General features: G+C 34.0%; 1 protein-coding gene across 1 annotated transcript; it reads left to right on the forward strand.

Annotated features, from left to right (window-relative positions):
- The first annotated feature begins 10,266 nt into the window (after positions 1 to 10,266).
- Positions 10,267 to 12,018, forward strand: LOC115446797. The gene is made up of 3 exons (XM_030173600.2): positions 10,267 to 10,366; positions 10,785 to 10,987; positions 11,242 to 12,018. Exons 2-3 carry the CDS (start codon positions 10,927 to 10,929, stop codon positions 11,946 to 11,948), a joined length of 768 nt encoding a protein of 255 aa, XP_030029460.2. The 5' UTR covers positions 10,267 to 10,366; positions 10,785 to 10,926; the 3' UTR covers positions 11,949 to 12,018.
- Positions 12,019 to 18,225: the final 6,207 nt, after the last annotated feature.

Here is an 18,225-nt window from a genome sequence, read left to right on the forward strand (position 1 = left end):
TTATCTCCACAGATAAAATATAAACGTGTTGTAAAAAAATTATAAAAAAACCGGTGATTTACTGTGTTTGCTTCGTCGTTTATATGTTGACCTAAACTGCGTTTTATATAAATAACATATATAAAACGCAGTTTAGGTCGAAATTTATTGCAACACAAAAAATATTTAGCAATAAACTACACTCCTCATTTTTTGTCATAGAGATAAAAACGAGGGACGTTTTCAGAATTGCAACGGCAGACCAATAACAAGGAACATGTCAATAGCTGACAGTTTAATAATTCTCGCCCGCAAAGAATGACGTATTTCCGTCCGGGCGCTAATCCGCACCCCTATTCTGTATCGATTCCGACTGCCCATCGGCTCGATAAGGCTTGGTTCGCATGAGCGACAAGCGCTTTGTGGTTGAAAATCGGACTTCGTGGTTGATACGGTCGGGTAGGTTGTCTAGGTTGGAAATATAGTTTATTCATGATAGAGCGGAGATTTTTTCAATATAAGTAAGTATGGATGAATAAAATGTTAGACGATCGCTTAAATAGGGTAATGTTGGTTGAGGTTACATATTTGGTTGAGCAAACGTTGGAGAAACGTCTATATGTAACCCATGTCACAATTTTTCGCATTTATAAAACGACCCCAAAAAATGTTTTTTTCCACGACACGTGTCAATTAAGTTTATCTTTTAATAGTTTACATTAACCTAGCGTATTTTTTTAGGTTTTTTTTACTCGCATTGACACATTTTCTTGCAGATTTTATTGGCCCGCACAGACCTAGTTTAGTCTTTAAACTTTTCTACACCTTTTCAATTAATTTACATCGCTGCGACCCTCGCTGCCTCGTTTGCATGAAGCTGAATTCTGAGAGATGGACACGTCCCGTCGCGTTACATCCAACCGTTCAGATCGATTGGTCCAGAATAGTGAAGTTTGACCCTTCAATGAAATATGTCTCTAGTCTGATAGATTAACTTGGCGCGCCGCCGTCAACATTGGCGCAGTATCGACGTTAGATTGAACATTTAAGGATTGAACAAAAAGGGTCCATTGGTAATTTCGACGGTTGAAAGGCTAATTGACTTGATCGACATTTTTGCGACACTAAATTTCATACATATTTAGAATCAGCACTTCTTTCTTATCTATGATTTGCTAACATCGTTAAAATTTTTCGAAAAAAATGTTGCTTAAGTCAATTAGCCTTTGAACCGTCGATTTCATTTACTGGATATCTGTGACAATTCCGAGAATTTGGGATTAGCTGATGTTTTCATAGTTTGCAATCGATTCTATCGTATTTAATTATTTTGTTTATTGTTTTGAAATTGAAATACCTAAATTATACAATTTATTTTAATGTCAATATTCGCGTAAACATAAGAAATCCTTATGTTTTAATATAGTATGTTTTGTTGCACATTTTGTATCTAATATAATATGTAGGTATAGTTTAAACACAATCCGAATACTATAAAATATAATATTTTATATTATACTACAAAATTTTAATACGTTAAAGTGTCTTGTAGGTAAGAAAAAACTAGAGTTTAATATCATCGAATGCCACCTTTTTGTATTCTTTGATAAAATACCGACTCAATACCACTTAATTTACTATGAATGCAATTTCGTTAAAGCCGTGGTTAAAGTGTACACCACTTTGAGCTCCGAAGTCGATGCTTACGTGTACGTTCATTTTTTCCGAAGTCGCTTGCCTTCCCTTTGAATCGGAATTGGTGATTTGCCAGATTCATTCGTTATTTAGCGAAATGCAGCTCAAGAACAAGATTATCATTGACTCAAAGATATCGGAAAACCGCTGCCTCTGCCCCAGTTGAAAGCTTAATAAATACTTAGAAATACATTATTGTAAACTGGGAATCGACCGCTGCCTTCTGCGCTGCAGAACGAGCTCACTTCTGTTTGGATTTGTTTAAAGTGTTTTAAGGTATCATCTCTGGTTTAATGTTTTAAGGAAGAATGAAAATTCCTTTGCATTAATATTTTGTTTTATGATTTTTGTAATTGCAGTTCAGATATTTTCTTACTTGTTAAAAAAAAATATGCTTTATTCATCACGTAGGCGAACATAGTTGCACTTATGATAAGTCTTGACTTACCTATAATTAAATAAATTAGCTTATATAAATAAAGACAATTTATATTGGAAATAAAATAAATAAAAAATATAATAAACAAATAAGCCAGCTCGGGCTGGCAGGAAAGAAGAATTAAAATGATGTATATATGTAATTTTAAATAAACAATAAGGGAGTAACGCGTCGCGATCCTCACCGGTGAGGACATTAAAAGCCCTAACCTAGCTAAACTACCAGCCTTTCACTAACTACCTAAGCGATGACTACCCGAAGAAGAAAGGCAGAAAGAAACCCCGGACTTTTATTTTTGTCATCAATTGTCCATTGAATCTTTTATATTATTATTAAATATATATTTTTTAATAAGTCTTTTGTATACAAAGTCGGATTAATTATATAAGCTAATACAGGCACATCACCGTAAAAATGCGGAGAAAATCCATATAAAAGTATTTAACAATAACTAAAAACTAACGGAAAAAAACAATAATACTAAAACATTTATAAAAACTATGAAACAGCGTACGAAAATTACGAAAATACGAATACGAAGTTACGTAAATTATATATTTAATAATATAATAATATCAGCACTGTATTATGTACTGTCCCAGTGTTGGGCACGGACTTCCTCTACTACTGAGAGGGATTAGGCCTTAGTCCACCACGCTGGCCTAGTGCGGATTGGTAGACTTCACACACCTTCGAAATTCCTATAGAGAACTTCTCAGATGTGCAGGTTTCCTCACGATGTTTTCCTTCACTTTTAAAGCGAACAATTACAAAGAATACACACATGATCTTTTTTTAGAAAAGTCAGAGGGTGTGCCCTTGGGATTTGAACCTGCGGACATTCGTCTTGGCAGTCCGTTCCACACCCAACTAGGCTATCGCCGCTTACTACGAAAATATTTGTAGTCTCTTTTAAATTATGTTTTTTTTTGCAGTGAAATAAAAACAAATGAATATACAAAATTAAATAATTTATATTTATTTAAAGAAGCAGAAAATAAAAAAATCGCCGCATGTAACTTATATTTAAAGTCAAAATCTTTATAAATTGGTTCCTCGCGAACGTTCGATGAAAAATTATTTCCCGCTAATCGCATTAGTTTGAGTATTTGCGGTGAACCAAATGGGTTTTTTGCCAATTATTAACGCGTATCTATAACCGCAGGAAATATGCGATTAATGTCAGCTTCCCGCCATAAATCAAATATTAACTTTATTTCGTTCTGACGATAGTTAGGTTCATACCTCTTTTAAGTTCATAGTGATTGTAAAAAGATGTTACAGAACAATAATCTAATATTTGGTGTGTTTATTTTTTATGATTTTATAATATTTTGTATTGTACAGTATAAGTGCACTATTTTTATATACCAAATTTTAATAATTTATTTGAGACTAGTGAATATTAAAAAAAAAATGCTTGACTCAATAGATACTTTTTTTATTACTTTAAATAACGAGATGCGATTGCCGTTCGCCTGATGGTAAGTAATATGACTGCCCATAAACAGTAGAAACACCATCTAACACTTTGAAGTATTGTTTGGTATTCCACTGCGCTCGCCATCCTGAGACATGAGATGTTAAGTCTCATCATGTCCAGTGGTTACACTGGCTATAATGTTCTTCTAACCGGAACAGCGACCACACACTGCTAGTTGGCGGCAGAAATAAACATTGCGGTGGAAATAGGCCTACTGTCACTTATGAGAGACCTACCACCAGCAAGTTTAAGCAGGACTTTGATGTACATATAACTGCGATGTAATGGGATGGCAACCTAGAATACTTTTATCCCTTAAGTATGCATAAGCAGTCAGGCAGAAACAAAAATATAAATTAGATCATTTTCTTCGCTCAGAGATATGCTAATGTTGTTTCTTCAAACGTAGTTTTAATATAAAATGTAAAGATATAATGAACATCATTTGTTACGATTTTTACATTTTAAAATAAAATATTAAGATTTATATTAAAAATATTTATTTTAAGTTTATCTGGGAATAAATTAAAATTATGTTAATCATTTACTTGCTAAAAGTTCTTATTATTAAATTAAACACAGAATTTATAGTCTGAAGTCGTAATGGTGCTTTAACTATTATAATAATGGGTTGGTAAAATTACAATTATTGCTAAACCTATTGATGTTCTATACATTTTTAATAATATTAATCATGTATAGTTTAAATAAGCCGGTATTTTTAAGGGAAATAAAAAGTAATAGGTACACCGAAAAGCAACAACCTCACAAACACGTCATTTAAAACGTAAGGAAGTATAAAGCGTCATTTTGCGATAACATTGAATTTAAAGATAGCCATCTTATAGGCATTCGCTGTTGGCATGACAGCCCGACTCCCATATATTTCTGTTTGAATGCCGATGAGAACCTGTTAGCTTCCTTCATGGGCCATAGGATTAGCATCAGGCGCCTATTACACCGTCGCTAGAGTGCGCTGTTGATAAAATATGTTCAATTTAAAACCAGGACGCGGTAATACTTATTTATAATTTGCATATAGGTTTTATGTTTGCCAACTGGATATGTATAGGTTTTATGTTGGCCAATCTTTTGAATTTCTTCAATAATTTAAGCGACTAAAGGCCTATAACAAGTCAGCTTGCTGAGTGCGTGACTCGTTTCGCGATCTCGAGTAATGCACGCTATATTTTTTCACAATTTCTATTTATTCTCCAATAAAATTGCTTCTTATATTGAATTACTGAAGTCATTGGCACTGGATGGCTGTAATCTATGCACAAATACAATAAAAATATCCTGATGCATAAAAATGTCATCGTTTGTATTACACTTTGTGCCTAATTATAGTATATTCATCGTATAAAATAAGTTATCAAACATAAAATTGTCATTTCCGAATAAATTGATTTATTAGCTCACCAGGAGCCTTATTCTCTATCCCGCACGTTATTTTGACAGTGTGTAACAAGCACGTAACACAACGCATCATGTTTAGTACTATAGAAATTTGGCTTACAGAATACCATTCCACGCAAATTTCTCGAAGATAACATGACACGGCCGCGTTACGCGTTTACACTATCATACAGAATAAGGGCCCAGCGTTGTGTATACTTGGATATCTGACGTCAAACTGACCGATAAGCGAAATGGGTTTAAGCCTTTGGGATCGCAGTTGAGGAAATTCATTTAATTTAATGGCTCCGTTCAAATACGTATCACTGCTAGGTTTGTAGACTTAAATATTTAGGCTTCGCAACGAGAATAAATAATTCCATATCATCGTGTCATGAGATATGCAAACGAGATTTCTTTCACAAAGAAACGGCTTTGGATGTGTGTAATCACGGATTTTGTGAAAATTAATCGAACGATCGTACGTATTTACTTTGTAACTAAACTAGATATATGATAACTATTTCAAACAACACAAATACTCTTGATTGTAAGCTTTGTTAAAAAAAGGCGAAAAAATATCTATATCTATATATCTTACAAAGGATAAATTTATGGCAAAAAAATAAACATAAATTTACTTTCAAACTTGTGCTGGGAAACGTAAGCCACTAATCATGGTTGTACTGATCAGCGGCAGTTAAATTTTGGGTCAATAAAAAATTCAATTCCTGATCTAGCTGTACCTTTGTGAAAGGTTAATGCCTTCTCTGATGAAAGCTAATCACTACGCGAGTACCGGAAAATGTTCAAGATGCCTTTGCTACCGGTCTACCGACCGCAGTAGTTTTAAAGTAAGACCGACGCTTCCTGAACAGAAAATAATTCTTATATTTTGATTTTTTTCTTTCACCCTTGCAGTATACAAAGCAATTATACGATTTTCTCGATACGGTTGAACATCATAGTCTATAAGAAATAAATAAGAAGTTTTCACACCCACGTCACGCCTTATTACTAAAGGGGCAGGCACATGTGTAACTAGGACTCCCACTTTTCTCCAAGTGTGTTCCGTCCCATGATGTGATAAGGAGCGTGTCGCCACGTAGGGCACAAATTCCAGACTCCGGACCAATAATGAGCAGAAAAACCCCATATCACTTTGCCCGACCTGAGATTCGAACCTGGAGTACAGAGCAGTGCCGTACCTGGGACACAACTACAACTACGCCACCGATGCAGTCTGTGTGAAGAATGATAAACTCAGAAAGTGTAAACCTTATTTAAACACTGCGTAGACAATGAACGCCAATAGTCCACTTTTACATCTCAATAGAAAGCGCGTAAACAAATCAACTGATACAAATCTACATCGTAAACAGTAAACCTTATCGCTGAGAGAATAAGAACAAATCTACGAAATTTGTAGCATACAAATAACCTAAAAGTCCGACTCTGTCATAAAAGTCACATCTTTCTGAGTAACGGGATAAGTTAGAAAAAAGTTTTGCCCCGCTTTTATGCTCCGCTACACTTCTCCATAATATTTTATGGTAATTTTATTTGAGCCTACATGAACATGAGCGTTTGCCTAAGCGCGTGAAATATTCTACTCTTACGCCTCAATCGGTTTATGAAAATGTTTTAACGCGAACCTGTGTCTCAACTGATATGCTCAGGTTATTATATTGAAGAAATGAGGGCCTTTGTTGTTGTTGTTATTTAATTTTAAATATCGTTTAATTTATAACATATACTTATAATATATACATTTATTTGCTCACTAATAGGTACTTATTTTGAATTTGTGAGGAGATATTCTCCACATTAAATAAAATGTTGGTACACAACTGCAGAAAATGTATTGAATAAAAATATCAATTTAAAAAAAATCTCGATTTTTATTGATAAAATAGCTTTTGCCCGCGGCTCTGCCCGCGTTATAAAGTTTTTCAGGCTAAAGTTTTCCGTTATAAAAGTAGTAACTACTACTTTACTCCCGGGAAACTTCCCGGGAGCCTATGTTCTTCCCAGGGTCTCAAACCGTCTCCATACCAAATTTCATCTTAATACGTTGGGTAGTTTTTGAGTTTAACACGTTCAGGCAGACAGATACAGCGGGGGACTTTGTTTTATAATATATTTTTTAGAACTTTTTAAGAGGAACAATCACGTCATACATCATTGTTGCATAACTTTAATCGTTTACACAGGGCACGCAACGGAAGCTCTCAAAACTAATAATTTTTCCTCGATTTGCAACATGTTTCATTACTGTTCCGCTCCTATTGGTCATAACGTGATGATATATAGCCTATAGCACTCCAGGAACAAAGGGCTATCCAACACAAAACGAATTTTTCAGTTGAAACCGGTAGTTCCTGAGATTAGACATTACTGCTCCGCTCCTATTGGTCATGGCGTGATGATATATAACTTTGAGCACTCCACAAACAAAGGACTATTCAACACAAAAAGATTTTTTCAGTTTGAATCGGTAGTTTCTGAGATTAGCCATTACTGCTCTGCTCCTATTGGGTATAGCGTGATGATATATAGCCTATAGCACTCCACGAACAAAGGGCTATCCAACACAAAAATATTTTTTCAGTTCGAACCGGTAGTTCCTGAGATTAGCGCGTTCAAACAAACAAACAAACAAACTCTTCAGCTTTATATAATAGTAATATATAGATTATTTTTTATATTTGAAAACAATTTTAAACCGTCCAGCGGCTCTATAAAAACAGAGTGCTGCCTCAAAATTCATTCCAAAATATTTCCCATAATATTCATTTAACTTAAGAAAAGAAATAACCATTTTTATTAACATTATTATCATTATTAAGTAGAACGAAGTATAAATAAAAACTAGAATCGATTTAGCTAGCTAAAAAAACTACTGTGAAACAAATAACAAAGAAAAACTATGTAAAAGTAGTAAGTAGGTAGCACTATGTATTATAATAATATTGCCCACCGGTACATATCACGGAGTATGTATTGGAACATTTAAAAAGCACCTACATATTCAGTAGCTACATTCTGCAATAAATGATATCTTCTTCTCGATTTGTTCAGTATTCAAAAGCGACGTTAAAGAAGTGCTTTTAAGGCACACGTAAAGCACCCGTAGGCCATAAAAATGTTCCAACTCTTCCTATTTATTTTACTTCAGTGTGATTAATTTCGTTGCCGGTTAAGACAATTTTCTTTGCTCAGACAAAGCTTCCATCGTCCCATTCTCGGTTTGTCTGTACTATTTTATATGAGTTAGAGTGTAGGGTAAGACAGCCTTTTAAAAATACATAAAACCGACTCCGATTTTTATATCACTATAAAGACTACTAAACTGGCGTTCAGAGAGTATCGATTAATAAGAGATTAGAGAAGATTATCTGTCGCAAGTCGACACAATTATGTCGACACAATTGTGCAAAACCCGATATGCACACTGGGCTAGGAACGCGTCACGTGAAATACTATGACGGGTTTACGAATATAGATCATCATCATCAGCCACATAAAGTCCACTGCTCAACATAAGCCTCCCTCAAAGATTTTCAGACGGACCTGTCGAAAGCGGCCTGCATCCAACGTTTTCCTGGGACCTTTATAAAGTCATCTGTCCACAACGAATATAGATATTTTTTTTTAAATATTATGCGACGTCACACTTATTCACATAGCGACAAACTTCAAAATCCTTCAGTTTATAACCATCTCAGCATTCGTGTTAGGAAATCTTCACGGCTCTGCGCTAAGAAGACAATAGCTCATTAGAGTACTGCAGCTACAGTAATTATCAATGCGGAACTTCTTGCTGACGCCGTTTAACTTAAATTTACAGCGCTTAATGAAATATTTTAAGTTTAAGGACGGTGGGTTTAGATTGTTTTTGGGTTTTAGAATAAATCAAATTATATTAGGTTAGTGCTTATTCATATTTCGATATGAATACTATCTTTTACACTGTGTACTTGTATAAAACTATTATATGAATAAAATATGGTTATATGAAGGAAATAGAAGACTGAACAAACGAAAACTGAATTAATGTCTTTTGCTTAACATTCCTTTTTAATAACGAATTAATTTTAAGAACTAATGGATAATTTAGTAAAATTGCTTACAGCGTAGATCTGCCAATTCTTCAGGATATCTGGCCAGTTTATGGTCTATGATGACAATAACCAACTCCAAAGTACGGAGACACACACCAACATCCAATTCCCATGGATTTCACAGCCATTGTCCCAAACTAATCACACGGACGCCGTTATCCGGTTATTGGTGTAACATAAACACACCAACATCACAATAGCGCACTGAAGTTGAGGTAAGCAAACATTCGATTGTCCAATAGTGTCTCTTAATTCACAGAGTAGGTAAGGACAGTATGGTGTAATATGCTTTGGTCTTGGGGAAGACAAAGCAAATGACCTACGTTTGTCAATCAGACAACTATATGAAATACTAAGTGTTGCCTACAGCTTCGCCTGGGTAGAACAGGTTAACCGGTATAAAAGGCTTAAAGTGTATTTTTCCGAAACGAAGGAGAATCTACTTCTTTGTGTGATAAAATTTCAAAATTATTTTTTTTTTGCTTTAAATTTTTACAATCTAACAATCTTCGCAAACTGTTGCCTTTATAAGATTAGTATAATAAAATGGCTTATAGGAACCATGGAAAGAAAAATTCTTAGTAAAATGTAGGTGTAATTAATGCGGCACTTCATCCCATCCCCTTAGGGATATAGTCTTTATAGTGTATTCTCTTACAATAACTACTTTATGTGAAACAAGGGAATATACCTCGAAGATGAAGCTAGAAATAGATAATTATTAAAGGTCGTGTAAATCCTCATTATAGTAGTAACTGGAATTTGCTAATTGGTCCTCGTAATTACAAAGACATGGAAACACTATCCGAGATAATTAATAAACCACAAACCATCTAGCTAGATCAATACGTGTATCTATATATAAACTACGAAACCTCAAACAGAAATACCCGAAATTAGTTATTTTAAGTATACGTCGTGTGGCGTTTGACTACACATTTTCTTCTCATATTCTGAACTCTAATAAATGATATTGAAAGTTGGTAATTTCGAATTTACAACCATATGATTGGATGCAGTCGTTTATAACTCGAAACAATGGCATACTGTATGTTCCATTACTACTGCACTCGTATAAACATCTTTGGCGTAAACAATACACCCAAGAGATGCACCAACAAACTTCAGTTTACTAAAATGTGGATATAAGAAAGGTCTTTTACGTGACACTGACATTATTCTTGTACGAATCCAAGACGTTTAGTTGTTTGCGCATTAATCTAAGTTTATGTACTCTATGAATCACCGGTGAGTTGTTTTCTTTTATACTAAAAGAATTATATTTTACGTTACATACGTATTTAGTCTTATTTATAGCACAAATTAAATTTATGTTCAAAGGGCACCGAAGTTTATCTGAATATTCGTTAAATGGCTGGAATCAAGTGGGCTGTTAATAAAATGTAAATATATATGTCTAGTTTCTAGTTTAAGTATTTATGGGTGCTATAAATTTGTTATATTTTTTTTTGACTGCCATTATCATAATCAAGTTTTTAAAATATAACATATTATTTTAAATTAAAAACACAATTCAAGAGAATTTTGAAATGTACAAAAATAATGGAATTTTGAACTAATTACGCAAGAGTGAAGTTATAAACGTACTTTAGAAATCCGTGCCTAATATGAGATAAACTAAGAAGCACTTGAAAACATTTAACAGGAGTGCCGAAGCGAGGTAGCGACTCAGGGAGTGCAACAAGGCGCGTTTCGTAAAACTACGTACTATAACGAAGCTTGTTAGTGTACTTCAGTAAGAAGATTGTCTGGTGCACTGGAGACACCTTCGAACAAGCAGTCAGCAGATGGAACTAATGAGTTCACTGTTGTTGTGCACGTTTGTAGTGATGGCGCCGCAAGCGCTAGGTGAGAAACGCTTTGATTCGTCTTTACGGATATTTCAGGGTTGCTAACCTGGTTCTGTAATATATTTTAAAACGTTGTTATATTTTTTATAGAGTAAGTTATTGAGCTTCCTTAAGAAGTTTTAACGAATACATTAACAGGAAAAATATACGCAAAGTATATAATTGGCGATACTCGTTATTGTGATATTTTGACGAATCATACGATTAATTAGATCAACATGTAAATTTTCCTTATAACTTTTTATTTTGCAGCTGAAAGTTTTATACATACTGATTGGGATACAATATACAATGACACGATGAAAAACCGGCAAAGACCCTCGATACATAACAAGATACTGCTAAATATTAATGCGCCACCTCTCGTTAACGTTGTCAGTGAAGTGCAGGCCGTTTTTGCTGAGGCAGCTTGTCAGAACTGCATCGCGTGTATGGAGAGAGCTATTAAAGCTGATAAGATTAATTTACACATGGTTGATAATCGCCCCAGTGCTGAGGAACTTCAGACCGATGTTCTATCTGAACGACATAATTTTGATAGGCACCGTGAGAAAAGAAATCTTGCTAATGACACAGTCAAATTAAAAAAGGTTAAATCTAAAAGAAATAAAGTGCTCAAAGCTGTTATTGTTACGAAACTTAAAGTAGATGAACAATTGTATGCTTTGAAAATAAAAGAAACTATTACTCAAACAGGTGAACAACTAAAGGATATGAAATCTACATCGACTACATGTCAAGTATATGATGTTAAAAATTCATTTCCTTGCGACACTCCAGAAGCAGAGATCTTGTTGACAGTCGCGAAGCAAAGAATAAACAAGAAAAGTAAAAAACAAAAAGAAAAGCGTACGATACGAGCGACCACGCATAAAATTGTACCTTTATTTAGAAAACGTCAGGTGGACCATTCTCAAGTGCCAGAAAACTTCATGCCCTCTATTGAGGATATATACTAGTTGTTGATTTAGTTGCGAATACCCTACGACCTTACATAAACATATATTTTTAATAAAGAATTTATTAATAGAGGCCTTTCAATTCCAGTGTCGTAGGTTAAATTTGAATTGTTCAACCTTTAACATTTGTTGAATTAAATATTTTCTTTCGTAAATCCACAATATAATTTACAAATACACAGTCACTCTTTTTATCCCCAGAGGAGAAGACATAGGTGAGACAATTTTCGCCGTGGGTAATGCGTATTCCGAGCTGTGATGTGACAGGAGGCTAGCCAATCGCCATATCGGGCACCAATTCCAAAATCCGACCTAATACTGAGAAAAAAGAAATGATTTGCGCTATCCAGGAATTTAACCCGAGACTTCACAGAGCGGTAACCGTACCGCGCATCGAATACAACTAAGCCCTTGATTCAGTCTAGCATAATACTTCACAAATTACAGACTCGAACTAGAACAACTCTTAAAAATCAAAAGAATTTAATGACAACATTAGTAACTCATATTACTGCAGATTCCATTCATCAACAAATAATGCATATTAACCTGCAATGTGGAGACACAGGTATTTCACATATGACTGTTGGTTAAGGCGATGTCATTATCCTAAGTGGTATTACAGTGTCACCGCAGACACCAGCTGTTCTAGCTTGTGGCTTAATTAATTATTACTGCACATGGCAATCAACCCCTGATCTGTGTAATAATGTTATCATATCAGAAACTCTGTTTAGATGATATTTCAAAATCATATGTACAATTTGTATATTGCATGATGCAGAATTGTAATATCATTTTATAAACACATACCGGCTGTATAAGGTGGCAACGCCACTTAAAACTTTTAAAAAAATGGTCGAAGGTTATGGAATACCTTTACCTATCTACGAGAATCCTAGAACACAAATACTAATCAAATATTTGGAATTAAATGTAATAGGGACATCTTTGAATTTCCATTTAAATCAGCGTTGAAAGTAATTTAGTTTCTAAATGTCGAAATACGTTTTGATCGAAATAGTTTCTATGGAGATGAAATATTTTCTTTGTTTCAGTCGCTTATTTATATGGTTTCCAAAGGCACTATGATGATTTGCTGTAAATAAACAGTCAAATATAAGTATTCAATATAATTGAAAAAAACAAATTATGGTACTACGTTGATTGATAGGATGTCAACAACTTAATTTTACGCCGACAACGCCAAGAAAAAAATGTAGTGAGTAGTAAGTATGTAAGTATATGCCTAGTCAAATAGATCATCTTTTTTATTTTATTATATAAAATATATCTACTAGATGACGAAATTGCTCCGTAGGATCTTAATAGATACAACATTTCAACTGAAAAATGGCAAAGGCAAGCTTCGTTTAGACAGTTCATAGAAAAAACTTGCCTTATGACGGTAATAAATTCAGAGTGACACGCCACCACACGTCCATAAATTTAATTAAAACAATAATCACATTTACAGAACAGTTTGTTGCCTTTCAAAATTCAATTACGAACCACACATGGCGAATTAATGAAAACGATAAAACGTTTCTAAGCAAAGAAAGCGAATGCGAAACTTAGTTCAAAGGGATCACGTAGAGCAAGTTTTTCGTTATCAGCATTTTCGGCTGCCCACATTCTGCTCTCGGTTGGCCGAAAAACTTTTATTCTCGATAAAGAGCCGCTAACGAGTTCTGCCGGCCCATGTTAGGGCTCACTTAGAGGGCTTATTTATCTGGCTCCGCGAACCTCGCAACGAATTAACGTTTCTTAATGACTGAGTGTTTTGAATTGGTTTGTTTTTTCTTGTTTTTGCAAGTGTTTTTTGTATTTAAAGTAATTAATCATGAATTGTCTTTTACAGTCTCTTTATCATTTTTTGAATGTGTTTAAGTTATTGTTTGAGTTTCTGTGGGAGTTTTAGATGTGCTAATAAAGAGAAAATATTTTAGACGTCATTTAAAAAAATGCTCTAACGGTAATGTAATTTACTAATTACTTACTTAAAATTAGAAATTACGAGGACAACTAAAAAAAGTGTAACCAAGCCAAAACTAATTGACCTTTTTAAAACCTCCCATTGTATCATCCCATTACATACATGACCTAAATATGACTGCTATTAAAGTGAACATCACAAAACAAAACAGCAATTGAAATGCATAAACAATCATCGAAACGAGCAAATGCCACAAGATTCACAAAAAATCCTCGAGGGCAAAGAGCTTAGGCGGAACGCGGCAACCTACTTCCGAAAAGTGTGAGCATGCATAGCACATTTCTTAGAACGACTAGAAAATTTTACGACGTCCATAGGGAGCCAACTCGACGTTCTTTTGTGTCGGAATTTTAGCAGTGTTTCTTTTTTTCCACTCCCCCTAGATTTGTGCACCGTTTGTAGATATCTACTTGAAGCTGGCGGCAAACGCAATTGTTCGCGTTCAAATTAGCGAGTGTGCTGTTAACGAGCGTTTTTAGTGGTTCCCTTCGCCTTTACGTTGTGGTAATATTCGTACAATTACCGGCGGTTAATGATGTTTGCCTTTAAATATTTGTTGCATCTCTCCTCTGAAGTATCTTGGGAGCGTTGAGTACGAAACGTTTAATTTGAGCTTTAATGTTTAGCTGTTGACTGCTACGCTGAGGTTTTGGTAATTACTTGGCTTATTTTATGATTAAAACTTTATATAATATGAATTAACTTTTATCATAAACTCACGGAACTAAATGAAGCTATGTAGAAAAATAAACATTTTATTCGTATTGGTAAAGTTCGAAATAATATCACCAGCATTCAAACTAACAACCACAACATAATTTCTAATCGATTTACATGTAAATCGATGTTTTAATCGATTGTCTCGTGGCAACGCAAGGGGTTCTTATGTGTCGCAGGTGTTTACAAGGGCCGGGCTGGGCCGACGTTAATTGCCTCATGTTTATGTAAACAAATTGATGTTACGTCACGGATTATACAAGTTTGCCCGTTGGACATAATTGTTAATGTCAAACTTGAATGTGTACGGTGTCCGGACCCTTTGGTACTTAGACGGGATCTTTGTAATTAGCCAGCTTGTTTATGAGTATTTTGCCCTGTTTTGTGAGTTGTGGAATTTAGTGAAATGTACGTCAAATACGTAATTATGACAGTGTCCCTTTGTTATTGGGGCGTGTGGGTGTTAAGATAATGTTTACGGTTCCGTTTAAATAAAGTAAAGTTTTATGGATAAATAAAATTACTTTTGCAGCGGAAGTAAATAAACTGATGAATCAATATATTGTTTTGTTTTATATAAATAATTATTAAGTACGTAAGTAAGTGTAGTTACTCTGAAGGCAGAAGAAATATCGTCCTTTATTTTGATTTAAGGGAAAACTGTAGGCAAACTAAATTTATAATTTTTTCCTTTAAAAATATCGCCTCAATTTTAATGTCCGTTTATTTTGAGAATAAAGTAACCTGTTCATGCATTTGCTCAATAAATCGCCGTCAACGGATTGCCGACTAGAGAATCGCTTTGTAAGTTACTGACTTGCAAAAATGCACCTTGATTTACCTACTTTGCATCGACTTGTTCCCTTCAGGAAATTTACGTAATATCTTTTTTGTAAATCGCAAATAGCTTTCAAATCCATTGGGGGTCGGATACAATTATAATATATTACCTATAACACCGGTCAACACGATTTTTGAGTCTGGCTCCTGAATTTGAAATTTTGGTTTCTCCTATGTTACAAATAAATAAAAAAAATAACTGTTCCGATCAAAGTCTGCTTTTGTAAAAACTAGAGCAATTTTACTGAGTTTTAAAAAACACATACAAATTTTTATACTTTCTCTGTAATTTTATTTAAAATTACGATAAAAAAAGTTTTTATTGAACATCAAAGTCTTTTTATACAAGAATTATGACTAATAATAGCAAACAAATAGAAAATAACAAAAAACCATGTTCATAAATGTTTTTTTTAATGGATCTTTTATGTTTTTGTGCGTATTAATCCCCAAATGTAATCTCCCATCATACTCTTGTTGTACTGCCCTTAGTAATGTCATTCAAAGTCCATCACATCTTGGTAAAAACGTTCTCCCTGCTCCTCTGAATAGGCACCCATATTGTCTTTAAATTTGTCCAGGTAAGCAAGTAAAATATGGAGTTTATGGGACATTCTGCAGCCCATCAATTTAAAACTTTCAACCATAGTTTCAATGAACTCTTTATAATTGTCGACTCTGTGATTTCCAAAAAAACAATTGACTACTGCTTTCAGACGCTTCCAGGGTTATTTTCATGAGCAATAAGGAATTTTGTGAAATCATCGCTGCTCATTATTTGTTTTATTTGTGGTCCAACGAAAATACTAGTTTTAACTTTGGTTTCAGATAATTTGGGAAAAAATCTCTTTAAATATTCAATAGCTTCAGAATTATGATCTACAGCTTACACAAATTACTTCATTAGCCCTAACTATATATGTAACGGTAGCATCAATATTTATTTAGGCTTTACAATTGGTTTCACTTTCACATTATATTTTCCAATTTGAAATTAACACAAGCACCGTGAGGCACCCATTTCTTATCTTGATTCCGTATTTTGAGGTTATGATAAGCGTCATAGGCTTCGCAATGCTTCAAAATCGTTGCTAAAGCAAATTTTTTGCTTCTTACTTTAATAAATTCACCGCAAATAAAACAGAATTAATCAACATCCTGTTTACACTTTCTTAGTGCCATTTTCTAACCAAGTACGACATAAAAGTCGGTTGTTACAACTCAAATATACTTTTTTTTAAATAGTAATAGACTAGTAAACACTCACTACTACCGTTCAGACATAATTCACAATTTGCAATTAAAATGATCAAAATGCTACCGCCTATTGCTCATAAGAATCAATTAAAATCTTCAAAACTTACTTATCAACATAAATCAGACAAAAGCAAACTTTAAGAGTTAAAAATGGATATCCGAGTGTTTTTCGATGTGCGGAATCAGAATTCAAGCATTAGAACAGAAACACAAAAAAAAAAAATTTTTTGTTGACTTGTGTAATATATACCTATACTTTCCAAAAGTCTATTAAATATTTTTTATATGTGAAATTAGTTACAGTATTTGTTTTAAAATATTTTTAATTGTATAAAAAGATCATTAAATTATTAAATTATTATTATCATAAAAAGATCATAAAATTTATTATTGTATGATAACATCCGACGTTTAATATCAAATTATATTACAAATTATGGAATTACACTAAACACAACACGTATAATTATGTGGGTACATATGTACATGTCTGATACAAGACTGCTGAATATACTCTACATAACAATCAATGGAAACGAGTAATACCAATCACATGACGCGATGTGACAGGGCAATGTACGCAAGACGTGCGTCCGCCTTTCATCTACGAACCTTTCCAATGGATCATAACCGGCGTAAATGTTAAAACCTAATAAAGATCGTACTATCTTTGAAGCAATACGACCCTTGTCTAAGTGGGCGGCATGATTGGACAACTATTGTGCGATACAATTCCGTATCACGATTCACGACGTCATCGATTTTCCGTCGAGAAATGCGCCTTGACAAAGATTCTTTGCAATGTTCATTTTCAAGCAAAAATCTTATTTTTCAAATATCCATTCTACACCATTACAATTTGTACAAATGTAATTGTAACAATATTGGTAGAAACAGTCGTAGAATTGTTCTCGTCATATCGTACATGGTAGCGAGTTTTCTCGAAGATTGAACGCGCTAATAGTTTAGATTAGAAAAGTTCGCGGCAAGCGAGCGGACCCGGGACAAATTGCTTTACTAATACAACAGATTTCCGGACTTTCCGGCTAAAATCCGACAAAAACTACACACTTGTTAAGGGCTACGGGTTTAATTTATAAAGTTTTCAAACTAGTCATAATAGTTTTCGGTTTGGGTACCTATCTATTGTTTGCTCAGCGCGCCCGTTCAGCTGATTTAGAACGCGTTGTGTGGCCAGTTAAATTTAATTCAAATAACGCACGAGATTTGTTTAATGCTATTATGGTTGCAATTACTAACTTAATTAAAACATTGTTAATATATACGCTCAGTAATTGGTAAAGGTTTTGGAAATAGAGGGATTAAAATCGTTTTTTTACTATAAAAATTATAAAGCTCGTTTGGCAGGGCAAGTGATTTTAGTCAGTATTCATTAAGGATTTAGAAATAGAGTGATTATATTTTGTTTTCTCTAGTGATATGTATAGAAGAAGAAGCTACCAAATT

The sequence above is a fragment of the Manduca sexta genome, chromosome 8 (assembly GCF_014839805.1).
Source record: "Manduca sexta isolate Smith_Timp_Sample1 chromosome 8, JHU_Msex_v1.0, whole genome shotgun sequence".
Taxonomy (NCBI): domain Eukaryota; kingdom Metazoa; phylum Arthropoda; class Insecta; order Lepidoptera; family Sphingidae; genus Manduca; species Manduca sexta.

Coding starts and splice junctions, on each gene's coding strand:
- LOC115446797 (XM_030173600.2), top strand. CDS start 10,927: ATGGAACTAATGAGTTCACTGTTGTTGTGCACGTTTGTAGTGATGGCG. Junction 10,988..11,241: donor GATGGCGCCGCAAGCGCTAG/GTGAGAAACGCT, acceptor TTTATTTTGCAG/CTGAAAGTTTTATACATACT.